At 33.4% G+C, this 27718-nt stretch overlaps 1 protein-coding gene across 4 annotated transcripts; it reads left to right on the forward strand.

The window, feature by feature from the left end:
• The first annotated feature begins 135 nt into the window (after nucleotides 1-135).
• LOC107041818 (fatty aldehyde dehydrogenase) lies at nucleotides 136-26749 on the forward strand. Of its 4 annotated transcripts, XM_015262579.1 has the most exons (13): nucleotides 136-153; nucleotides 1477-1597; nucleotides 13252-13292; nucleotides 13371-13514; nucleotides 16850-16945; nucleotides 17037-17258; nucleotides 18312-18475; nucleotides 19135-19365; nucleotides 19945-20145; nucleotides 20813-20928; nucleotides 23808-23943; nucleotides 25066-25219; nucleotides 26070-26749. In XM_015262579.1, the coding sequence occupies exons 1-13, from the start codon at nucleotides 151-153 to the stop codon at nucleotides 26097-26099; spliced, it is 1659 nt and encodes a 552-aa protein (XP_015118065.1). In that variant the 5' UTR covers nucleotides 136-150; the 3' UTR covers nucleotides 26100-26749. The 4 variants fall into 4 exon arrangements, with proteins under 4 accessions (XP_015118065.1, XP_015118068.1, XP_015118067.1 ...); XM_015262582.1 differs by lacking the exons at nucleotides 136-153; nucleotides 1477-1597 and adding an exon at nucleotides 5532-5579; XM_015262581.1 differs by lacking the exons at nucleotides 136-153; nucleotides 1477-1597 and adding an exon at nucleotides 5588-5694.
• The last annotated feature ends 969 nt before the right edge of the window (nucleotides 26750-27718 follow it).

The raw sequence follows: 27718 nt of genomic DNA on the forward strand, positions 1-27718 counted from the left end.
AGAAAACTCAAAAGTGTAATCAGAGTAGAGTTGGACTCATGCGTGCTCGATAATCCATGAACTGCTGACGTTATTTTCTCCGGTTAATTTTCAGCATTTCCAGGAGTTCTTGTTTTATTTCCGGGGTGAAGCGGGAAGTAGCTGGACATCATGGTACGTTGATCTTTCATTCCTCAGTATTTTTGTTTCTAAGGAAACGCGCGACCTTTCTCTCGCGTGCTCAGGCCTAGAACTCCAGTTATTAATCATTGAGCGGAGAAGGCAGTCGTAGGAACTGATGGGACTGCTCGGTATTTTCTAATGAGGATGATTGTATGCTATTTTTTTCTGGAATTATTGTGGTCTCGGGGGGATTTCGGTATGAGGAAATTGTGTCGTGCCGGGGAAATGTGATTGCAAGTTGAGTATTCCTGGGTATTGGGAGCTCATGTGAGGGATTTGAAATTTGTTCGAGTGATTTTTTGGTTCCGGGTGTGAATAGCCGTTCTGAGGTTTGTGAACATTTTTGGGGGAATTGAATGAAGTGAAGAATTGTTTATGAGTGAAGTGGGACAATGAAATGGGATAATTTTGGTTGTACTGTTAGGAAATTACTCCTGAAATTTCAAATGGAAAATCGGGAAGGGCATTACGACGATATAGCACTCATAACAACGACTAATTCACATGAAATTTATCGTTTGTCAATATTACTTAACATTTTTTAATTATTCAATAATCATCAATTAAATATTCAAATTCCGAATTATTTTATCAATCAATAATTGAGTTCGGAAGATTGACAATTATTTGGCTAATCGAAAATCCTTTTTATGAAATTTAGAATTATCTACTCAATAGTCAATTGAAAATGTAAATTATAAATTATTTTATTATTTTTCAAATTTCATAATTTCAAATATATTCATTTCGTTTTTTTAATATAAAAATTGCACCACTCATGTAAAATATCCTGAAAAAATTTTCCGAAAGAATCGAGAATATATTTTTAATATTTTGAATCAATTTTCTGATAATTTTCTATGGACGGTGCAATTTTTGACATAAAAAAAAAACAAAATTAGCTGTATCGGATTCGCATTTCCATAAACTAACTCGTAATTGCTATTGTACACTTTTTTTTTAATTTTGAAAAAATAAAAACCTCCGCAGCTCGGAAATTGCACTAATTATCGGTTTTTAGACATAGATAATTGCTCTTCAAAACATGATAAATGTCACTCCAATACCCCGCGAATTTGGAAATTCACAGCAGTCTCCCCTTAAAAAATTTACAAAACTAAACTTGGAATATCAATTTTTATTCACGTACAACTGAAATTATTCCCCATTCATTCAGAAATTTTATGTTCACTACAAACTCGTCTGTTCTGCACAGTCCGAAGAGCTATCCAACGATTTCACTAATGAAGCTGCCGTACGAATAGTCAATACCAGTGTTATGTATTTTTCTAACGATCGCGGTGATCCTTTCAGGCTGAGGTAACTGTTGATATAGTCGAGCAAACAGACGAGGAGAGACCAGAGATGACTCAGGAGCCATTAGAGTGTCTGATCGACATGGAGGGCACTCCTGATGTGGGTGCTGACGAGTCAGGTAAGAACAACCATTCATTTGAATTTTTTAATCAAAATTTGTTGAACAAAACTCGATTTCGAAGTCATATACATCATCATATTTGTGTCAACGTATCGACCACGTTATTTCACACATTTTTCATCAGATATGAACGATGAAATTGAGGATAAACACGAGAAATTGTGATTGTAAAAAAAAGTGATCATTTGAAAAAGAGAACAATTACAAAAAACAGTAAAGCATTCTCACCGAGTATTTTGTACTGAATTTCGTTGAAAAAATAATATTAACAACTATGGCTACATTTTATTGAACTGTCATACAAACGTTTAATTGCGGCAGTCCTTAGTCACAAGGTATTAGCAAATAAAAATAGAAAAAAAATTTTTCAACTAAAAAAAAATCATTCAAATTTTTTCCACCAGAGGAATTGTGGTCGAATAAAAATCGTATTTCAGTAAATTTATACTTTACTGGAAGATGATCAGAAAATACATTTGTCATTCAAAGATTTTAACAAATTAATTCTGGGAATCTTTTCTTCAATAAAAAAATTGATTATTCGAATGTTTTTCATCAGAGAAATTGTAACAGAATTCATGAGTGATTCTTTGAAAAGTGGAATTCAAGCTGTATTTTCAAATTGTGCAATTATTTTTTTATTGATTCAGTAAACATGAAAAAACACGGGTGAAAAATATTTTTATACATGTGTTTTTTCATTCTTGCGCCATAAATTATCTGTATAATCGCAAAGACTGTTAAGTATCTCATTTAGTTATATATTTTTGATGTTACGGTGGAGATTTTCAAGCATAAAAATTAGTGAAAACGATGAACCAATCGATGTTGTACTAAAATTTAAATATCAGTTTTAATATTTCATCAGCGATGCTTCAAAATGTGGGAAATTATGAGTGTGTCGTCTACAAATCGAGGAAATATTTCCATCTTTCAATATCTTTTAACAACCTTTGCGTGTTTATCGAGTGGTAGTTATGGATGTGAGAATAAACGTTGTTAGGATTCTTGAATATTTAACATGTTAATGTTATTCTGTGTCGGTTTTTATATCTTTTTCTGATGATATATTCTTCCAATGTCACGGGCATTTGAGCCACTCATGCTGTTATTAACGAGATGATTTCGCGGATGGAATATATTTTTGCGATGAATGTTTTCAATTAGAAAAAAATTATTCTCGATTGATGTTTCAGTAAAATGTGGTAATAGTTGTCCTTCCTCCGTCGACGAACATCATCAGAATTATAATTGGTATTGAAGTCAATTGGCAGAGAACGACGAAAAAACCTGATAATCGCTGATCATGATCATCAGTTTGATTGGATCGATTTCCAGTTTCTCATCGAGTTTATTAGCAAGTCAAGAATACCATTCCCATTGATAATGAGTTCTTCGATACAATGTTATAAAAAAATCCAGTAGTGAATAATGATTAGAAATTTCGTTTTTTTTCTACTAAAAAAATTCATTGAATTTTAGATATTCGATTTCTTCAACGAAAGAATCTGGCCAAGAATCTATTCCTCATTCTGTCTTTTATTCTAGTTTTCTCAATATTGTCACGCGAAGGAACACGTTGAATAAAAATTACCTAGAATATCAGGGAAAATTTTACTGTACGAAAGGTATAATCGGGTAAAGGTATAATTGGGGGGAAGTTAATAGAAAAACCTATCGAATTTGTTAGAAAATTCTATTGAATTTCTATTGAATTAGTTTTTGGCCGATTCTATTAAAATGTTCAATAAAAAATATTCAGTAGAAAAAGTCAACAGAATTCGATTTTTCTATATAACTTATTCTTTTCATATATTTTCTATAGAATTTGCACGACTCAAATTGTCCAAGTTTTTTTCATTCTATTTTTCTTTTCTTCTCATCAAGAAAATCAAACGAAGAAACTTGGAAAATTTGAGCCGAGGAAAATCTATAGAAAATATCTCAATAGAATAAGTTACATAGAAAAATTGAATTCTATTGACTTTTTCTACTGAATATTTTTTATTGAACATTTTAATAGAATCGGCCAAAAACTAATTCAATAGAAATTCAATAGAATTTTCTAACGAATTCGATAGGTTTTTCTATTAAATTTTTTCGTCCGTGAGCATCTTCGTGTAACTTAGAACCGATTAGTTTGTGAAGACAATCGCCTCAGCGGTTCTTTAGTAATTCGCGTAAACATCCGAAAAAACGTGGAAAATGATGTTTTTTCACATATTCCGTATAGGGAAAAAACAAAGCTCTTGGGGGGCGTTTCGGGATTGAGATAGAGCTGAAACTTTGAGAGAATTTTTTTTATTTATTTCGAGTCTTTTGGGGGAAGGCCCATCAAAAATTCCGGAACGGCGAAAAAATACTTTTCGTTTACTTTTCATTTACGACTAAACGAAATAGTATATTTCGTTACGAGTGCGGAAAAGAGTTTTTCATCACGCTGTGACGAAAAGTGAACTTTTCGGCACGCTCCGCGTGCCTAAAAGTCCAATTTCCGCCACATTGTGATGAAAAATATTGTTCGTAACTCGTGAAAAAATGTTTTTTAGCTCGTGGGATTATATCACTCGCCTTCGGCTCGTGATATAAACCTCCCACTCGCCAAAAAACACTTTTTTGCACTCGTTACGAAATATACTATTTTGGATCGTGGGAGGTTTATAGCACGAGCCGAAGACGAGTGATATAATCCCATGAGCCAAAAAACCCTTTTCCCACGAGTATCGAACGATATTTTTCATCACAATGTGTGGAAAAGGGACGTGTTAGGCACGCGAAGCGTGCCTAAAAAGTTACTTTCTCTCACAGCGTGATGAAATATACTATTTCATCACGCTGTGACGAAAAGTGAACTTTTCGGCACGCTCCGCGTGCCTAAAAGTCCAATTTCCGCCACATTGTGATGAAAAATATTGTTCGTAACTCGTGAAAAAATGTTTTTTAGCTCGTGGGATTATATCACTCGCCTTCGGCTCGTGATATAAACCTCCCACTCGCCAAAAAACACTTTTTTGCACTCGTTACGAAATATACTATTTCGCGTCGAGTGCCATTGGGGTTTTCGACGAGTGTGAGGTGCCAATCACACTCGTTGAAAACCCCAGTGGCACTAAACGCGAACGATATTTTACCATAGTGACTTTCACTTTTGCCAGTTCACTGAGAAAAAAAAATATTTTTGCCAAATATTCGTTTACTGGAGGGAAGCATTCATTTTTCCAAAATCGTATTTTTCCCATCGCATCACTCTCAGGCGAACCTGATTAGGTTTCAATTATGAGAATGATGTTGCTCTAGAGGATGACTATGTTGAACATGACCATGGATAAACTTCTCTGATGATTTTTCATTTTTCGTAAATTTCTTATTTTCTACAGGGAAAAATTTCAAGTAATTTTTAAATGTTTGTGATTATTGAGGGAGTTCATTCGAGCTTTTAACTACCATGATCATCTTCAAGAGTAACATAATTGTCATAATTGAAACCTAATGAGAATTGACTGGGAATGGCTCGACTGGAGGAAAATGGTATTGAAAAAATAAATACTTCTCTCACGAAAATGGATATTTGGCAAAAATAATTTTTTTTCTCAGTGTTCGGGGAAAAGTGAAGGTCAGTACGGAAAAGGGACTTTTCGGCACGACGTGAACGTAGCAGCGGTGTCACAAAAATTATTTGGGCTCGCCGAAGGCGAGTGTAATCCTCCCGAGGGTCAAAGAATACTTCTCCCACGAGTGTCGAACCCTATATTTCATCACAATGTATAGAAAGTGAGATTTTGCGCACGTGGATTATCATCCTGATGTGAATGAGAAAAAAAGTTACTATCGTCATGCTTCATGAATAATATCACTCCCCCTTCACTAAGATAAGATTACGAAGTAGGTGACTTCAGATTGGAAAGAGAAGTTGTGTCAGTGCCTCAACCGTTTTTCCTTCGCGAACATTTCGAAGAATTTCTTTTCAGTTAGCGCGAACGTGAGTGATGCATTCTGTTATTTTTCTCTAGAATTACTGTGTTGGCGTGACACTGAATTGAGTCAGGCGAAATTTCATAGACAATTAATTCTATTGAAATCAGAAATACTTTCAGGTATTTTTTTAAATATCAGATTTTTAAAAATTCTGAATTTCATTTACATGAATTTTACTATTTAATAAAATGGAGATCTGAATGAGAGCGGAAGTCAAATTTGTCCAATCTACTGTTGAGATATATATTATTAAATAGACTAAAAAAATAGGGAAATTTCTGAATTGAAAAGTGACTTAAAAAACACAAAGAACAATTTTCCAGATGAAAAACGGTTGTGAATTATCTTGAACAGTCGAAATGCCAATGTGATTGTTCTGGTTTTAATTCTGAAAAATTATCAAATATTTTCATTTCAATATTGGCTATCAAAAAAATTGAACATTGAATTCAATTGAATAAGTATTCAAATTTCCTTAAAAACTTTCCGTGATATTTCAATTCATTTTTCTTAGTTTCTAAACGGTCCGACTGTTTTTTCAGCAGTAGATACCTGTTATTACAACTCCAACATAAATTCTTAAGTCAAACCTAGTTATACTGTCCGAAGTTGACGTCGTGCGTGTGTGCCTCTTTAAGCCTATCAATCCTTCACGAAAGTTGACGATAACTAGCCAATTGTAAATACTGTGTAGAGCCTTGGGAACAGATGTTGAATTGGCCTCGTTGGAAAATCAATTAACATTACCATTAACATTACCTCCCTCGATTGGGAAAACTTGTCGTCAACTTTACACAAGCAATTTTATCTCAATTCCATATTTTGCCATCCATACGCTAGGTACTAGGGGAGGGGAGGGCAAAATGGGGCATGAAACCGCAGAGGCTAATTATGAGTGTTTTTTGGTCAAAATTACTTATATTTGAGGTAAAATATGGTTCCAGCATGAGGTGAAATCACGTCAATTAAAAAAAAATAATAATTGAAGGACAAAATGGGAATGCCCCAATTGAAATACATCAAAATTGCGTTGATTGACTTTGATTATAAATAGTATGAAATTAATTAAAATGTATACTTATATGTTACATATTTTTTCGATCCATAATCAAAGTCGTCTCAGGGTGTTTTGACGAAATTCGCGGAGTTTCAACAATAAAAAATTGAAAATAAAATAGGTCCAGGACGAAACCTAACTGGTTTGACAGTTCAAAATACTTGTTTTGATGACAAGAATTAATGAAAAAAATACGAGAAAAATAAAACGTGACATAATTTTGAAAATTCAAGTTTTTCAACTTTTTTTTTAATTCGTTATAATGAGCACCTAGGGGTTGAGCAAAAAAATATTCAAAATATTCTTATATATAGTAGAAAATGGAAAATTTTGATGGGTTATAAATGAAAATCGAATGAATAGAAGTTAACTTATTAAAAAATAAAGAAAAAATCATATAAAAAATGAGATAAAATGAAATGGATTGTCGAAAAAATCTGAAAAAAAATGAGCGATAGTTTTTAATTAACTCATCTGGTAGTTATTTCATACTTTTCTCGCAAATTCATCATTATTTCAATTTTTGGGAAAATTTTGAGGTGCTCCATTTTGCCCACCCTGCCCCGTTTTACCCTACCCTCCCCTATTTGGTGCCCATTCAGTGCATGTGCTACGGGTCAACTCAATATTTTTCGATGTTTTTTGGTGCGTAGAACCCGAATTTGAAGGTCGTTTTGCCGACAAATCATACAAACAAAAGTTCCAAACGATTCAATTTTTGGAATCGAGTTTCACAGCCGAACGGTTCGAACCTGATGAATATTTCAATAATTACGGGAATAATTCAATGCATACGCATGGAAATTACGCTTTTGAATCAAATAAAATTTCTTCATTTGAGTTTTTTATATTCATTTCAACAATATTTTTGTTGGAAAATAATAAACTCATGTGTTTATTTCCGCGAAATTACGACTGCGTTGCACACAGAAAATACAGTGTCGATTTTAAGCATAAGACTGTATTTTCCGCGAACAGAATTCTATATGTAAAGTCCGATTAATTATGCGTAAAGTCGGCGCATTTTATGCACATTTGGCGCACAACTAGTTGGATTTTACACATAGAATTGTATTTGCGCACTGTTAGAAAATAAATTGAAATTTCATAGACAGTCGACTAGTAATTTTTGCAGGAAGCTGACATAAAAATTTCAGGTTTCACTAAAAATTCAACGAATTTCCATAATTTTCGAGCTGCATAGAGATGAGAATTCCTCTATCTATTTAATTTCATTTCATTTCATTTTATTTCATAAAGACCCAACAGCAGAAGGCCAATTACAGGATCAAACTACAGTCTACAAACAATATAAAAGTGAAATCAATCGATAAAATTTGAATCGTTTTAATTATTTGAATTTTTAATGAAATCATGAATTTTCAGTACCAATTACACAATAGAAAATCCGGTGCGGACTTCTTGGGACCCCGTTTGGTGTTGAATTAACATCAGATTTTACATGCGATGTCCTATGGTGCGGTGTAATTTTAACACCGCAACTTCGCACCAAAAACGGTGTACACTCATTGGGACACCGATCGGTGTCATTTTAAGAATGTTTATCCAAAATCACAAGTATTCAAAAAAAAAATTGATTTTTTTTCAACTGAGAGATGAAGTTATTCCCTTTATCTTGAGAAAAATTGCAATCCACTAACCCACGTTTATTATTTAGAAATGAAGTGGACAAAATGCACCAAACGCATGCGCTAACATTTACTGATATGGGAGAGAATCTTTCAAATATTTACTCTTTTTGCCCGGGTACCCCGAATTTTTCTCTGGCCATTCGATTCAGTATAGTTTATGCACATTACCTTCTTTTTTTATTTCTATTTTTAGAGTCTCCTAGTGAATTATAAATTGAATTGAATTGAATTGAATTGAAATATAAGGTAAATTATAAATTTCAACATAAATCCCATAAGAGCCCGTGTATAATGAAAAATTTGGTTATTCATTTCTTTTCTCATTCCATTTACGTGGCGACTCGTACAATTTCAGTTCCGACTCACACTTTTTATTGAATTTTCAACGTTTTTTCGTAAAAAACGTCGAAACGTCGGAACGTCATTTTCGTTGTTTTTTTGGTAATTTTTATTGAATTTTTCTCTCCGTGGGTGACATGTCGAGAATTGTAAACCGCAGTATTATGAGTGAGGAAAACGCGTTCGGTAAAATTTCTATCGGCGCGGGAAATTTTACTGTACGGAGGATAATTTTTCCATCCACAGAGGTGTTTTTTTGCCGAACGAATCGTAAAATATTCTCCACAAACAGGTATTTTTTCACTGAATTACATTTCGCTCCACGATCGTCTTTCGCACAGTAAAATTTGCCACGATTTTCTAGGTAATTATTATTCAACTTTTCTCACTGTGTGTATCTTCTTTAAAAGGAAGTAAATGATTCGCGGCTTTGATAGATTTTAATCACTCGCGTGATTAATGTCCCGCCTTAACTTGTAGATCTTGGCACAGTTGAGCAAGGTCAAAGTCGCTCGTTTTTCTCGTTGAGTTGAGTGATCAAAGGTCACGTTTATACTCGGTACCAATTATTTCCCGTTTTATAATCATTGCCTGTTTTTCAGGGGCAAACTCTTCTTATTAAATTTTTAGCATTTTGTTGCTCTTGTCCTGGGCAATGTAAAGGAACTAACATTTTATCACAAATCAAAGACATTTTTCGACCGGCATATTGAACATAACATTAACATTTAACTAACATTATGTTTAACTAACATTTTATCGAAGGGCTCAGAGGGGAGCTGTAAAAAAGGCAATCGGTTGTATACAGTTGAAAATTTGCGTCTGAATTGAAAAGTTCACTGAAATTTTAGGAAATCTTATCATCGAAAAATCGAATATTTCATCGATTTTCTGTTCAAATGATCTGAAAACCAGTAAAATAGTTGATTTTGCAGTTCAATTATTCTGTAAATATTAAGAAAAATCAGAAAAATTCAAGGAAAAATTAAAATGCATGCCATTTTGTTTCTGAATATTCAATCAAGTTGAAAAATTTCCATCTCACTCCTAGTGAAAACTCAAGAATTTCCGTGAATTCTACTTAAAACTTGAAGTTTCATAACAATTTTTCCTCTAAATCCGATTTAATCTCCCTCCCATGAGATTTAGTATAATGTCTTCCATGAAATTTCAAAAAATTTCGAACAGTATAGAAGTAAGGAATGATAAGAATAATGATGATGATTCATAATAAGGAATTCATAAGGAATAATGAATGATACATACAACTAATTTGAAAATCTGGCAAAATTAGTTACAAAGAAATCTTATTCAATTTAATAAAATGAAATAAACGATGAATTATATATATATTGCTAATTAATTAGCAAAAATAACTATAATATATACAATTCAATAGCAATTTCCCACTTGTTTCACTTATCGGCGAATAGCGAAGCCAAATCCTCACGTAGGAAAAAGTTCAATAGAAAACCTTAGTGAATTCGCTAGAAAATTCTATGGGGACTCTATTAAAATTCTAGAGAATTCTCGTTAAAATTCTATTTGTTTTTTTGCGCAGATTCTATTAAGGATTTGATAGGAAAAAGACAATAGTTTTCGATTTTTCTGTTTGAATTTTTCTCTTGAGATTTTTTCTATTCTCAAGAGATCTTGTTCTAGTAATTCATGCCCAAGTATTCTTATAGAAAAAATTCGAAGAGAATATTCGCATGGAAAAATCGAAATCTATTGACTTTTTTCTATCAAATATCCGGTAGAATCTGGACAAAAACTAATAGAATTTTAACGAGAATTCCTTAGAATTTTAATTTTGTTTTCATTCGGAAGCGAAAGCGTTCCAAGAAATATAATATCACGTATGAAAATATTCAGTAGAAAACCTAGCGAATTCGCTAGAGAATTCTATTGGAATTCTATGGAGTTTCTATAGGATTTCTATTGTAATTCTGTCGAAAAATTCTATTTGTTTTTTGCGGTGATTCTATTAGATATTCGATAAGAAAAAGTCAATAGATTTCGAATTTCTGTTGGAATTTTTCTCTTGATATTTTTTCTATTAGACATTATTGGGCACAAATTTTCCAAGTTTTTTCCGCTGGATTTTGTTTCGTTTTACATTACAGATTGCGGGTGGAAAAAACTTATAAAATTGACGCCCAAGCATTCTTATAGAAAAAATCTCAACATTCCAAACAGAAATTCTAAATCTATTGACTTTTTCTTATCGAATATCCAATAGAATTAGCGCAAAAAGCAAATAAAATTTTCCAGTAGAATTCCAACAGAAATCCTATAAAAATCCCAAAGAATTCCAATAGAATTTTCTAGCGAATTCGCTAGGTTTTCCACTGAATTTTTTCCTGCGTGATCAAATGAATCATTGAACGAAAACGTACAAAATAATGAAATTGCGATAATGACAGTTTCTCACCCAAACAAAATATGAAAATCGAAGAAAAGTGAAAGCCGTTGCGTGCTGCCCCCTGGTATTAAGGGACTCAATGACTTGGGAAACCGGTTGCTATGCATTCGCCCACTCACACATCCCCACTTACATAAACTGCGGGTAGCGAACGGGTTTACAAATACACGCGCATCATCGTTAATCTCTCTTCACTTCCAGTTCAGTATCAATTCGTGTGTGAGTTATGAAACATGTGATTTGCCGTGTAGTTGCGATCTTTGGAACGTACTCACCGAAGAATACGAAAAATATCTCTGTCCAGTGGTTGTGGGTATACCAAGTTCGATAGTCGCCGGAGTTTGACATCTGTCACGGTCATTGTTGGATTACTTTTGTTCAGTAAACATCAAATGGGTAATTCTGTGTTTTAATATTACGAGAAAAGTCATTTTGTTTACATTTCACTTCCGGTATTTCGAGGCGAGTTATTCAGTTATGCAGAATTAATCGGTGATTGATTGTTTAATCACTTCCGCATTGAGTAATACTGACTGACTTTTTCGAGTTGTTAATTGTTTTGAATTTTTACTGGTAATTGTTTATGAAATGGAAGGAATGCTATTTTTTCGAGTGAAATGGTTTCATTTGTAGCCCATTTGACCCTACGTTTCCGGACCTTTTGGAATGATTTTATTATTTAAACCTTGCAGGTCTGAATTTGAATCTCGATATTGAAAAATATGAAAAGAATGAGAAAGTTCACTTTTGGGGGAAGATTGAGAACATAATTTGAAAATTGCAACTTTTGGAAATTACGAGCATCTTTTTATAATTAATTTATAAACAATCAATTTTCCGTCATGAAAATCATTTGTTTGGGATTGTAACAAATTTATTCATGTCCTAAAAAATAAGGTTTCCGTATTTTGTCTAGAGTGAAATGGTTTTCTACTTTTTTCATTTGAGCTCCATTTGACCCTAAGTTTCCGGACATGTTACAATGATTTTATTATTTGAACCTGGCAGGCTTGAATTTGAATCTCGATATTGAACCGTTGGAAAACACTAAAAATATGAAAAAATGAGAAATTTTACTTTTGGGGGAAGGTTGAGAAAATAATTCTAAAATTGCAATTTTTGAAAATTACCGGCATTTTCTATAATTAATTTATAAACTATCACTCTTCTACCATTAAAATCATTCCTTTAGAATCGTAACAAATTTATTCATCATCACAATCTTACCAGAAATTAATTTCATGCCTTAAAAAAAAAGGTTTTCCTATTTTTTCTACAGTGAAATGGTATTCTACTTTTTCATTTCAGCTCCCAAAAAAATGAGAAATTTTACTTTTGGGGGAAGATTGAGAAAATAATCAAAAAATTTCAATTTTTGAAAATTACCGGGATTTTCAATAATTAATTTATAAAATACCAATCTTCTACCATTAAAATCATTTTCTTGGAATCGTAACAAACTTATTTGTAATCAGAATTTTATTAGAAATCGATTATATATCTTAAAAAATAAGGTTTCCGTATTTTTTCTACAGTGAAATGCTTTTCTACTTTTTTCATTTGAGCCCCATTTGACCCTAAGTTTCCAGACATGTTACAATGATTTTATTATTTGAACCTTGCAGGTCCGAATTTGGATCCCTATATTACACCATTAGAAAATATCTAAAAACCTAAAAAAAATTGAAAAGTTTACTTTTGGAGGTAAATGTGGCGCTAGTCCTTCCTTAAAAAAAACCATGCACAATATTTTGAATCAAAAATGAGAACTCGAATACGGCGGATATCTCAAATGAATAGAGAAAATAAGGCAGTTTTCATGAGTACAATCGTCCTGCGTCGAATTTTCATGAAGCCTGCCTGACAAACAAAGCAGAATCAAATACACTGATAGAACGGATTAGTTATTGTTAACGAATGGATTTTGGTTGGAGGGTAGGGTCTACTGGGTCCCACCAAATGTTCATTCGTTAATAGTTAACGAATGTATATTTGAGGAGCCTTGTTTGAGTTGACTTTCGCCATTCAAGTGAACCATTCGTTAACTATTAACGAATCTCGTTTGGAATAAATTAATCATTCTATCAGTGTACCATTCTATGAAACATGAATAAACGAATCATAATGAAAACCCATCTGAACCATTAATTATCCAAACCATTTATTCCAGAGGAAGATAGAATAACTCCATTTTTTTTCGCAGATCAAATGAATGGAACACGCACGATGCTTAATTACAGTGATGTAAGTGTCCCATCCGCGTTTAAAACGCCTGACACAGCAGTTTCAATAAATAATTAATAAATAATTGGTGGATTTCAGCTCGTGCAGCGGTCCAGAGACGCATTTCTCAGTGGAAAAACAAGACCTCTGGAATGGAGGCTGAAACAACTGAAGCAATTTCACAAAATGCTGATTGACAATACGGGGGAAATAATTGTGGCGTTAGAAAGCGATCTACGAAGGGTGAGGAAATAATCCATAGCGCATAATGATGAACAAGCCTTTATCTTTATTAATTCATCGAACATCTTGTCTTTCTAATTTTCATGAGTGCGGGAAATTGATCCATCGAATTGTTTCTAAAATAAGAGTTTTAAGAATAGTCTCTCGTTCGACTAGGGCGCCTCGACATGACACGCCATTCCGCTCACGCACAAACGTAAATTATTAATTATTATCAATAATACTAGACTTTGAGAAATATTAAGTTTCTGTAATATTACAAGAATTTAACCCTTACATTAATGAAGGTTTAAAATATGCTGATCAAATGTAATAAATATTGTAGTATAATATTAATAATCTGATTTTTTTAAAATAATGATGAATGAAAATTTGTACTGAAAATTTGACTGTAAATTTACCACTAAGTGAACAATTCAAATTTCTTAAAAGGGGATCTTCGATTACATGAATAATCGTCAATCTTTTTACCCCAATTATTGATTATTAAAATTGTTAACTAATTAACACACAATATTATTAACGTAATAATATTTAGCGGTCATTAAATATTATGGATTTGGCTATCCCTGGTTCTACACGTAGGAAAAAATCGTATAGAATCTTTCTATACGGACTGTGTATAGCATTTCTATAGGTTTTTCGTATATGATATTCGGATATTTCTATACGAAAATTTCCTATACGGTTCATTTCTATACGAATTTTTACACGAATTCGTATAGAAATAATCCGTATAGGGAATTTTTGTATAGAAATATCCGAATATCATATACGGAAAACCTATAGAAATTCTATACGCAAATCGTATAGAAACTTTCTATACGATTTTTTCATACGCGTATATCCATGTTAACTTTCGTTTAGAATTTATTTCAGATTTTAATCTTCGCAATTAAAGTTATGTTTATATTACGTTAAAGATCATGTTTTGAAGGATTCCAAATAGGTAGCAATACGAACTGAGACATGAATTCAACAATAGTACCGATTTGGTTAAACTTTATCTGCTATCAGTTCATGACTTTGATAATGCGTGTATTTAAGGTTAACCCCTCACGAACCGCGTCGATATCATGCATCGACCCATAAACTTGTTCTATCGGCCGGAGTCAATGATGGTATCGACCCTTTCCGTCAACAGTACAAAATCATTTTCTCGAATTCTAAGAGACATATTGACATTTGGAAAAGATATTTGGAAAGTCAATGGAAATGTCTCTGCAGTAAACTGTTTTATTTTATTTTTTTTTCAATGCAATTATAATATTTTTTTCTATGAACAAAAGTTGTAGATGAAAATTTTACATCCAACCGATTCAATCATATTAAATCATCTCGTTTATCAACAAAATTTCCCCCAAAAAATTTGAAATTTTTACTGAAAATACTTCAATGATCCTTCTATCGAATGGCAGAAGTTAAATTTCGATTTAGTGAATAATTTGTTTGTTATAAATAAATTTAGCATGTTCGAAGATCTGAGCAACCAATTATCGGCAAACATTGAAATTGGTGTAAAAAATTAGGAAATTCTTTAGGAGTTTGTTTCAAAATTCAATACAGCGAATGCATTTTATTTCAATATTTTCGTTCGACTGTTTTTAAGTTATCGTTCATTGAATAACGGAGTTGACGCGCCGTAAGTCTCCCGGCCGTTGGGACAAGCCGCGTTATATGGGCGCCGAGGGGTTAAGGATAGAGATGCAAAATGACCGTCATTTTTTAGATTGTGTCATACGACTAAAATTGACGGTCCTGTGACGGTCCTGTGACGCACAAATTTTGCAACTACAAATGATTGTCACAAATCATTTGTAACCAAATTGTTGTCAAACTATCTGTATAGTTGCATAATGACGGTTATAACTAATTTCCAATTTGTGACGGTCATGAATAAAACAAAATAGTTTCATCTATATGGATGAAAAAAAAACGTGATTTCCATTTCAAAATGCGGCCAATACAAAAGGGATTCAACTGAAAATTGACGGAGAAAAAAATCTAGTTTCATCTATATAGATGAAAAATGACCGTCATTTTTTCTTGACAAGTTGTGACGGTCACAGAAGGGCGAGGGGGAATTGTGCATTTTTTAGATCGCGTCATATGACCAAAAAATGACGGTCTTGTGACGGTCCTGTGACGCACAAATTTTGCAACTACAAATGATTGTCACAAATCATTTGTAACCAAATTGTTGCCAAACTATCTGTATAGTTGCATAATGACGGTTATAACTAATTTCCAATTTGTGACGGTCATGAATAAAACAAAATAGTTTCATCTATATGGATGAAAAAAAAACGTGATTTCCATTTCAAAATGCGGCCAATACAAAAGGGATTCAACTGAAAATTGACGGAGAAAAAAATCAAGTTTCATCTATATAGATGAAAAATGACCGTCATTTTTTCTTGACAAGTTGTGACGGTCACAGAAGGGCGAGGGGGAATTGTGCATTTTTTAGATCGCGTCATATGACCAAAAAATGACGGTCTTGTGACGGTCCTGTGACGCACAAATTTTGCAACTACAAATGATTGTCACAAATCATTTGTAACCAAATTGTTGCCAAACTATCTGTATAGTTGCATAATGACGGTTATAACTAATTTCCAATTTGTGACGGTCATGAATAAAACAAAATAGTTTCATCTATATGGATGAAAAAAAAACGTGATTTCCATTTCAAAATGCGGCCAATACAAAAGGGATTCAACTGAAAATTGACAGAGAAAAAAATCAAGTTTCATCTATATAGATGAAAAATGACCGTCATTTTTTCTTGACAAGTTGTGACGGTCACAGAAGGGCGAGGGGGAATAGTGACAGCTGTCATGAACGGCTCGTGAGGTGACCGTCAATGACAGTCACATGACCGCCATATGACGGGTGACATGACCGTCATATGACGGGTCATGTGACGCATTTGCATCTCTAGTTAAGGAGGCATTCTAGAGCCCTGACTTCACCCATGTAACTCTAGAATGGAGCGGCTAGGCCCACAAAGCGCCCTATGCCACCTACATTTATCAAGATCTATTGTAGCGACCGCTTGATCAAGACTTTGAATGGTTAGATCATCATCATTTTACTCCTCTCGCATGTGAGACAACCCTCTTACCCACTGCGCCATGCCGTCGGTCATGCGTGCATTTAGTACTTATACATTTATATTTTCCTAAATCAGCATTTTTCATTCTCTAAAAACTAACTGTCGAGATATCCGAATAAACAAAAAATTTGGATTCATAAAATTATTTAAATGGGGTTCAATTATTGGGTTGTACCCTTGCTCTTCTTGCTGACACCCAGATAATTCTTCTTCCCAGTGTAAATTCGAGACAACAGCATTGGAGTTAGACACAGCTCTGGGAGATGTCAAATACATGATAATGAATTTAAAAGAATTCTCAGCAGTTGAAAAGGTAAATCTCAAGTCCACTCACAATATCGGAAAAAGGATTTATTCATGAGTGTAAATACGAAGAATGAATTATTCATATGATTTTTTTTCAGCCATCAAAGGGTATTGTGAATATGTTTGACTCCGTTGAGATCCATAAAGATCCGTACGGAGTTGTGCTTATTATTGGGGCATGGAATTATCCGCTACTTTTGAATGTCTCTCCGTTCATGGGTGCTATTGCCGCTGGTAACTGCGCTATTCTGAAACCATCGGAAATATCTCCAGCCACCTCTAAACTTCTTGCCACGATTATTCCAAAATATCTCGATACAGTGAGTTTACAGAACTAATACTTAAGCGATTAATCGAGAGAACTTTTACTGATTTTTCCAGTAATTTTACGGAATAGGATTTTTTAGGTCATCATTAACAAAGCTTAAATATCTTTCGAATAAAATTCTCATATTTTACTGAAAATAATTATTATTATCTCAAATGATCGATTTTTCAGTTTTCTATATTTTTTATTTTCATCGCTAATTATTATTGTCACAGACATATTTATACACTCATGTATTTTCTCTTGAGCGCAGATGGTTAAAACTTTCAACAAACTATTGCATTAATTTCCCATTCGACTAGAGTACTCTGTGGATTAGGGATATTAATAATGAGTTGTCAATGAATCGTTGACTATGAGTCGTATTACGTGAGCGATGTAAATATTGACTTTCGACAAAACAGCAATCAAGATAATCTATTCACGATTCGCAATTTTCGTCGAATTAATTTTTTATCACCGTGTGCGGCTTAATCGTTGAAGAAATTTGTTCACATGCGCCAAAATTACTACGTGCGCCAGAAAGTAACGTGCCGTAATTATAAGAAGAGTGACATTGATTTCCGTTTAGGGGAACAAATGATGAAATTTCCGATTTTCTTGAAAATTCAGTGGAACTCAAAATTTTTGAGCAGCAGGAAGATGAGAATGACTAACTTACTTGGGTATTCAATCTACACATGAATATTCAGTACCAAATCACGCTGAATTATCGATTAATTGAATATTCAAGAAAATATTTGCATATTTCAATTTTTCTGATTTTTCCAATTTGCATGGAATAACTGAACTAAAATTCTCAGTTTCTATTAATTTTTGATAAAATTCTAAATTTTCAATGATAGAATTCCTTGAAATTCCAGTAGAACTGCAATCTGATAGAAATTTCCAACAAATATACTGGATATTTCAGCCAAATATTTTTAACAATGATGAGATAATTATGAATTCCTGAATGATAGCTTCAGTTGAATTGTTGTGATCGTTTTATTGACTATTAGTTCATATCGGTCATTTTCTATAATGAATTCATTGATCTCTTTAGGAATGTTACCATGTCGTCACTGGAGGTGTTCCGGAAACAACAGAACTATTAAAACAAAAGTTCGATTATATTCTTTACACTGGTTCGACTACAGTCGGCAAAATTGTCCGTGAGGCTGCAAATAAACATTTGACACCTGTCACCTTGGAACTTGGTGGTAAAAGGTGATTAAACCGATTTCTTTTTAACAACATTTTGAACTCTTAAATGAAGAATAAAGCGTCGGAAGAAGATTTGGTAGACCATTCACTTTTCGATCCAAAAGATTTTTTTTCTTTTATTTATTGAAGCTTAATTGAATCTAAAGGTAAAGACATGTCTTCCTTAAAATAAATGTTGTCTGATCTTGTTTCGTACTTATCACCGAGATAATTCAGTAGCGAAGCGGTAATGCGAAGTCGATTTTGACTGTTGGTCAGTTTTAAAATGAATATCTCGGAATCTAAGGTATATAGCAAAATTTTTGTCACCACCTTTTTTATAGAGCGAATTGAGAGCTACGAAAAAGGTAATTACGAAAATTCCGGTATCTCTCTTAGATTCGGAGATATTCCTAAAAAACTCAGTTCAGAGCTAAGTCGACTGGAACCGTTTTACCGCTTCGATACTGAATTGATTAACTAATAACGAATGCGTGAAAAATCGACGTAAAAATCATTGAAATATCCCTAGAGCTATTTGATTCAGCGAGAAATATAACAAGATCTTTTTTTGTTTATCACATGATCTTTATTCATAGACGTTCTTCAACATGTTTAATGCAGATTCGTTTGGACCGAGGGAATATTCTCATTTCGTACATTTTTTTTTCATTTTCTTCCAGTCCTGTGTATATAGACAACACAGCAGATCTCACAATAGCAACTAAACGTATACTTTGGGGAAAGTTCGTCAACGTTGGACAGACATGCATTGCGCCAGATTATGTATTATGTACTAAGGAGGTTCAAGAGGCGTTTGTGGAGGAGGGAAAGAAAATATTGACAGAGTGGTATGGAGAAAACCCAAAGGACAGTCCTGATATGGCTAGGATCATCAACAATAATCATTATCAGTAAGTTTGTATTCGTCATCAATTCAATTAACGGTTTTAATCATTACAATCATTCTACATGAAGAAATCAAGAGAAGTGATTCATTTGAATTACATAGTGAAAGAATAAGTTATTTATTCTATCCATGTCAATGAAAATGATGATTAATGATTATTTTTTCCTTATTATTTAACGTAAATATCTCTTTATTAAAAAAAAAACTCGAGAACAAGAAAACCTGTTGCATCAATTGAATGAAATGGATTTAATTTAATCTAACCGCAAAGAAAAATGAGAAAGAACATAATAAAATCAATTAAGATAATGTATAAGTGGTTTTAATCATTATAATAATTCTACATTGATTTCAGTAGAATGGAAAGAATGAATTATTTATTTCATATAATTGGCACATTTGAAATTAATTTTCATCGTGTAGTGTCCAACAACAGTATTTTTTTAATTACTTGAAGATTTGTATTCGATTTAATTAAATTTCATTTGATTATCTCATCTGTTCGTCCTATTGAACAGTTATTCGAGTTGTATGATTCCACTATTTTTCGATGAATGATACATCCATTTAATGTTATTTCCAGACGTCTGATGAATCTGTTGAATGGCAACGGTAAAGTGGTAGTTGGTGGTGAGACAGACTCTCGAGACAGGTTCATCGCTCCAACTATCTTAACCGATGTCAAACCATCTGATCCTGTAATGCAGGAGGAGATATTTGGGCCTATTCTCCCGATTATCAATGTCGATAATGCGTATGAAGCGATCAAATTCATAAATGAACGGTGAGTGCATTTGTATTGGGAATGCTAGTTTACGATAATGACGAACAACTTTGATTCCCTCTCCATTCAGACGATAATGGGATTCAATTCTGTACCTATTATCAATAAAATTGTGCATACGTTTTGTTCGAAGATAGACGACTACGGAAAAAAGGACCGATAGAAATTTTTACCTCAATGGTTCAATTTTTCCCCTCTAATTCGAGTAATTTGAATCTATCAATTTTCTGTTTCAACTTCAGTATTTAAGTAGCAAATCCCATGGGAAAACAAACTCTCCTCTAACTCTGTAAACACCTGAAGAGGCTTTTTTGAAGTTGAGAAAACTAATCCCTCATTTTTTGAATTGATTTTTAAAAAAGCAATTCGACTACTGTACATATTTTTTTTAAATCTCTCATTTTCAGAAGAGAATTGACACAATTGTACATAAATTTTGTCTGAAAATGCACTGTCAGAGACGTTAGTAAATGAACTAGGGTTTTCTTCTTTCTAGATTTAGAAAATAGGGGGATTTTATCGATTGTCTATTGTATATTTAGTCTTCACAACTATATATGTAGAAATCCCTGTGAAAACCTTCATGTAAAGCCGAAACTTCTCCATTCCTACGAAGTATCTTCTTCTTCTCAACTGATGACTTAATCATAAATTTTTCGAATAATAGCGACTGCCCCCTCACGCTGTACATATTTACCAAGGACAGTGGAGTGCGTAATTTGATAATTGAACAAACTCGGAGTGGTTCAATATGCGTCAATGACACGATAATGCAGTTTGCTGGTGAGTCAGGGTATCTGTTTTAGGTGGAGGATGATTCTACCTCTAAACCACTAATATGAGCATGATCTTCCTCTGTGATTTCCCATCTTACTCTATTCAAAATCAATCGTGGCGTGATTCTGATCCAATGAAAAACATTTAATTCAGTAGTGAAGTCATAAAATAGTATGCATCAACTCAACATTTCCTAGTGAGCTGACTAATCCCGTTACCTCTCCACTACAATAATTTGAAGCATCGAATTGTGGTTTTGTTTGGCACTTGCCTCTACAAGAGTGAGAGGATAAAGCCATTAGGATTAGAAGAAGAAGAATTGTGTTTTTGTTCTCACGCATGAAAAAAATTAAATAGGAAATCTAGAGAATTCGCTAGAAAATTCCATTGGAATTTTATAGGAATTCTATGGGGTTTCTATAGGATTTCTATTGAAAAATTCTATTTTTTTTGCGCTGATTTTATTCGATATTCGATAAGAAAAAGTCAATACATTTCGAATTTCTGTTTGAAATTTTCTTTTGAGATTTTTCTATGAGAATGCTTGGGCATTAATTTTCCAAGGTTTTCCACTCGGATTCTGTAATGCAAAACAAAAGAAAATCCAATGAAAAAGAACTTGGAAAATTTGTGCCCAATAATTTTAATAGAAAAAATCTCAAGAGAAAAATTCGAACAGAAGTTCGAAATTTATTGAATGTTTCTTATCGAATATCTAACAGAATCAGCGCAAAAAATAAATAGAAATTTTCAATAGAATTCCACTCGAAATCCTATAGAAACTCCATAGAATTCCAATCGAATTTTCCAGCGAATTCGCTAGATTTTCTATTCAATTTATTCATACGTACTGTCACGTTTCACCACTTCCCTGTTGAATTAAATTTTCCTTTGCAGCCCCTCCCATAATTACTTTACGCTAACAACAACTAAGTTTCCTCCGACTTTTTCCTGTCTGTTCTGCTGCTAAAATAACGCATGGTGCAGGGAAAGGCCTCTAGTCCTCTACGCCTTCTCAAAATCATCAGAAACGATAAACAATCTGCTGAAGAATACCTTCACCGGTACTGCATGCATCAATGATTGTCTAACCCATTTCGCAGGTATAATCATAATTCTGTTAATGAAGGGGAATCATTCAATCATTACGCAATGTGTCTTGTATTGTAATTATGCATTCATCAAAATTTGTGTGAAGTTAGTCAGGGGTGATTAATCATCTCATCCCAGTTTTTGTGAATGACGTTCATTGGCTCAGCAGATGAATAGGAAACTTGCACGGAGCTCAATTCTTTCTAATTCCCCTATTCACACATTCCTCATAACATATGAATAGCTAAACAGCGAAAATTATGGAGAAATATTGCCTACACTGAGAGAAAAATCGACCTAGTATCACAAAAATCATTTCTTGAGCGAAAAACGTCGCATATATATTTCATCAATTTATGGTAGGTTTCAGACAAGAAATCGGTGCTCTTCGGGCTAAGAAGGAAATTACTGAATGAAAAGGTGATGTCTTTTTTTGGAGTGAGATAATATTCAAATAAAAGACAAGAATAGTTTGACAGAAGGAAAAGAAGATATTGATTCCCTTCGAACTCAAAGCGATTGAGCGTAAGCAACGGTTATATTTTTTTAATATCTGGAGATTTTCCTCTGCATTAACTCTCCATTCATTCAATATGAAAGTCTCTGATTCATGATTGACTGAATTGAAGCTTTTAATATTTTTAGTCATTTTCTCATCTTCTGACATGAAAAAACCCATTTCTTGTGGCAAGAAATTCTCACTTTATCATGAAATGTTCATGTTCAAGTCATGTCGGACGCATTATCCGGAATTCTTATCCCTAGAAATTTATCCTCAAGAGATGAGATATTTGGCGCGAGAAATTAGTGTTCTGATATTATGGCGATATTTCTCTCAGTGTAGATGTCTTATAATAATTTATTGAAAATCGGTCGTTTTCGAGGTCAATTTGTCGGTCATGGCTCATGAAAACGGTCAGGTAACGTTTCATTGGTCGAAAAAGACGAGAGTGGGGAGTTGTCCTCCATTGCCCGAGGCGCATCTCAAGATTGGGTTAGGTCGGCTCAAGCCATTCTGTGATTGGTCCAGCGCTCAACGTCTGTGTGACGTCATTAGCGATTTCAAAGCGCTTGAAATCTTCGACTTTTAACAATTAATTATTAATTCACGAGCAATATTTCGAACATTTGTGGATGAAAAATCAATTATTCAGGTCCCAAACTTAGATTTTAAATTAGAAAATGAAAAAAATTCATGCAAGTTCCCTATTGTGGATAGGAGTGTTAATAAATTGTGAATTTTTATCCCACTGTTACAACCGATAAAATCAAATTTCATGAGTCATTGGATAATAAAGAAAAATACAGTGTTAGGGATGTGCAAGAGTCCTCAGAATCGCAAATAGAGACTTCCAATGAATGTGGATTTTTAATCAGCTGCGCCGTTCAACTCTTGTTCCCGTTTTCTCCACTTTACTGTGTGTGATTCGAAACTCATGACAAACTTCAGTGACTAAATTTAGTTTTCCTCAGCAACACTGTGCTACGATTGAATAGATGGGAGCTCAGCGTTACACGGAAGAGTGAAAGATTTTCATGGAAAATAGTAATCGTCGATGAGAAATAGATTTACTCGAGATATGCTTCTTGATATGTATACTCGAGAAGATAGACAAATGATTCAGGATTCGAAGGGGGATACCCAGTAATATTTTTAAAAAACTTCATAATGAAAATGAGTGATTTGATAACGAAAACGCCGAATACTCTTGCACACCCCAGTGCTCTTTATAATTGAGAAATATGACATCTCGAATTTTATAGGCTGAATCATAATTATGTTCATTCCTCAGTTGACTCACTTCCATTCGGCGGAGTTGGCGCATCTGGAATGGGCGCTTATCACGGAAAAGCGACGTTCGACACATTTGTACACAAAAAATCAGTTCTCGTCAAAAATTACAATCCTATCGCTGAAGCGCTGGCTTCGTAAGTGTCCTTCTATATGATATTAATATTGAAACATTTTATTGGCTCTACATTATGTTGTACAAATATATATGTGACCAAGGTCACTCAAAAAACACAAACGAATTTTTAAGCCCGAGTGGACATTGCTCTCAAATAACGTTCACAAGAAAAATAATAAGATAAAAGAGAATAAAAATGAAAAATAAAAAAAACGGAGTATATAATGCATTAACACTTCGATATATGCACGGAGAGAAATGTTCAGTAAAAATTACGGAACTCACAATTCACTCACCGATTACGGAATCGACTCAGAAAATGTAAGTGACGGTATCGTAATTTTTCGTGAAGATACTTAATTTTTACTGAATATTTCTCTCTGTATATTTCTCTCTGTATAAGTACACTGAGAAAAAAAAATATTTTTGCCAAATATCCATTTACTTGAGAGAAGCATTTATTTTTTCAAATTCGCATTTCTCCAATGGAGTCATTCTCAGGCGAGCCCGATTAGGTTTCATTTATAACAGTCATGTCTCTCTAGAGGATGACTCTGCTGCACATGACCTTGGATGAACTCCTCTAATGATTATTCATTTCTCCTGAATTTCTTACGTTCTACAAGGAAGAAATTTGATTAATTTTTTGAATGTTGATTAATATTTTGCATGTTGATAATTATTGAGGGGGTTCACTCAAGGTTATAACTAATATTATCATCTCCTAATTTAAACCTAATAAGGATTGCCTGGGAATGACTCGACTGGAGAAATACGGTAATGAATTTTTTTTTTATTGTTATTTTACACCGCTTCGACTCGATTGAGTACATGGCGATGAAGATCAAGACTTTAAATGGTTAGATCTCACCATTTTACCTGACTGGGATTTGAATTTGGAACCTTGCGCACGTGAGGCAACGACCTTAACCACTGCGCCAGGCCGTCGGGCAATGAAAAAAAAAAAAAAAACTTCTCTCACTTAAAAAAAAATGGATTTTTGGGTAAAACTATTTTTTTCCTCAATGTCTGAAAAAATTGCATAGAAATACCTGTCACTGGGGAACTCTATTTCTATTCGATGCTTCCATAGGTGGATCGTTGTGATCCTCGCCATTCTCATGTTTTAATGATTTTTTAGCGCTCGATATCCACCGTATTCAGATCGTAAGCTGACATTCCTCGGTTTGTTAGTGGCAAAGCGACCTGATATCCCTGGCATCAAGTATCTACCTCATCTCATAATGTTTGGACTCGGTGTCATTGTTACCATTGGCATCAAAGCCGCCATCAAGGTACAGAAGACGACACATTAGACGATAGATTCGGTAGTTAATTCGTAAGAGGTGATGAGTCCAGAACTATTCAGAATGAAATAATCAATTCTAATTAACTACAGAATTATGTCATTGTCTTCCATTTTCCATTTTACAAGAATCATTCACCGTAGAGATTTTACAGTAATTTTTTCGTTTTTTAACTAGCCAAATCGCACACAATATGACACAAAATTAAAATCCATTCACTGTCAGACTTCTATAGTCTTATCGGTTTTTCTTATTGACAACAATTTTTGTGCAAAATTTTCCTGACTATGAACAAGATTTCTCAATTTTTTTACTCTTCATGCTTATTCCCCGATTATCATCGATTTATTTAAGCTTTTGTGACATAAAAAATTATCAAAAAAATAATGAAACAATTAGTTCTAGAGGTTCATCTCCCAGTTTCCACCACTGAACTACAGAATTACCTCATTGTCTTCCATTTTCCAAGAATTATTCATCCTCGTATTTACACTAATTACACAATCGTCAAAAATATGAAGAGTCAGTCAAATTTAGACAATTTTCGAAAGATTTTCTCGTAAATTTTATAGACATTCTGATAAATTTTTGGAAATTCTTTACAACCCAATCATTGTCAATTATTTTGTATATATTATCACCATATTTGCGCACAAAATGTCTGTATACTGTGATTAATAAAGGTATTCCTTGGTGAAAGCTGTATTAAATTCTTCACAATACCATTTTCATTCGTTTAACTCGTCACTCCACTCCACACAACACCACTCATCTTGTCATTACCATTCATCCTCTTAATTGAAATAATGATTCATTTGGATGTGAAATGTAATTTCAGGAGTACGGATCTCAAGGCGACGATATGTAGAGACGAGCTTTCCGTTTTTTTAAAAGGAGAGTCAATGATTTTGGGAGTGAATGGTGAATCAGTTCGATTTAAAAGTGAATTTTCCTGTTGAACGTGAAAATTTTCCCTCTCAGTGAGGCCGATTCAGTTAATTTACTGATGTCGAAAAGGCGTATATGCTGGGACATACGACTGTTTGGCCTCAAACACTCGCAAAAAGTTCTGACTTTTCTCTGTGAAATCAATGTTCATATTGATGTCATGGAGGGACTGTCGAATTGTTTGACGATTTCAGTTGTATAATCACATATTAAATAAGACATCACAAGTGAATTTTCAACACCAGTCATATAAAGAGAATAACACGTCGATGTCAACAGAATTCCTTGAATTTTTATAATTTTTCATTCTTCAGTTTTCTAATTGTTGATACTTGAGAATAAACATCACAAGAGATAGTCATTTTGATATTAAGGAGGGGGGGGGGGCATCGCGAATTTTGAATTGTTAATCAAAACATTGTGTGTGTAAATGGTGCAATTAAAATGAGGCATTTTTAATGCAATTGTTTGTCAATGCAAATTAATTTTATAAGAGTGATTATATTATTTTGTTCAGGTTTCGATGTAATATAATGATTATTCTAATAAAAAAATATGTTTGTACGATAATTTCTTGAGACTCTTCATTGATTACTGAAGCTCTAAGGAACGTATGGAATTATATCCAACAAACAAATTGATTAATTGATTGGTTGATTGATTGATGGAGCCCCGGACATATGACAGTCATGAGTTTCAAAATTATCCAACAAGGAAGGTTCGTTGGAGCTTGTTGATAATTTCGCTCGTCTTCCGGGTCATCATACCTTTAATACGAAGATTGAGCATGTTTATTTATCCCTCGGAAAATCATTCTTTCGTGTTTACATTTTATCACGCGACGCATTTCACGAACACAGTGACAAGCGGCCGTGGAATCATCAAAATAAAAGCGATATGGGGTGTCACGTGACTCCAAATACTGCAGACCAATCAGGTCGACATCAGAACAGAGTGAAAATAATTAAAATAATACTGACACCCCGGGAAAATAATCTCCAAAATGCTTTCTGATTTTCTTTTATTCACAAGTTGCAAAGACACATCCACGAAGATAATTTGTTAAAAGTAAATAAATTCTATTTTTAATTAAATCAATGGGTTCATGAACGGAAAGAATTTCGAATTGCATTAAAAAAATCCAGTTGTTATGGGAGCCCATTCTGTTGAAGTGTGTGCAATTTTACTCTGTCATTTTGTTAAGGAATATTTGACAGAAATAAGTCAATAGATTTTTATTTTTCTATGGAAATTTTTGAGCATAAATGTTCTAGGTTTCTTCCATTGTATTTTCATTTTTTCTCATAATAAATTCCAAAAAAAAGGAACTCAGAAAATTTTAGTTAAAGAATTTTTATCAATATTCATTATTGAAAAATCAACATTCATTTTTTTTGTGAGTAAATATTTTATTGAAAAGCCTCTGACAGTGAAAAAATTCTCAATAGAATTGACACAGAAAATAATAGAATATTCTAAGAGAACTTCAGTGAAATTTTTATAAAACAAAAACGATCGCGCGCTTGAGCGCGCGTGTTA

The sequence above is a fragment of the Diachasma alloeum genome, unplaced genomic scaffold (genome assembly GCF_001412515.2).
Source record: "Diachasma alloeum isolate Michigan unplaced genomic scaffold, Dall2.0 Dall_scaffold_00379, whole genome shotgun sequence".
NCBI classification, from domain to species: Eukaryota; Metazoa; Arthropoda; class Insecta; order Hymenoptera; family Braconidae; genus Diachasma; species Diachasma alloeum.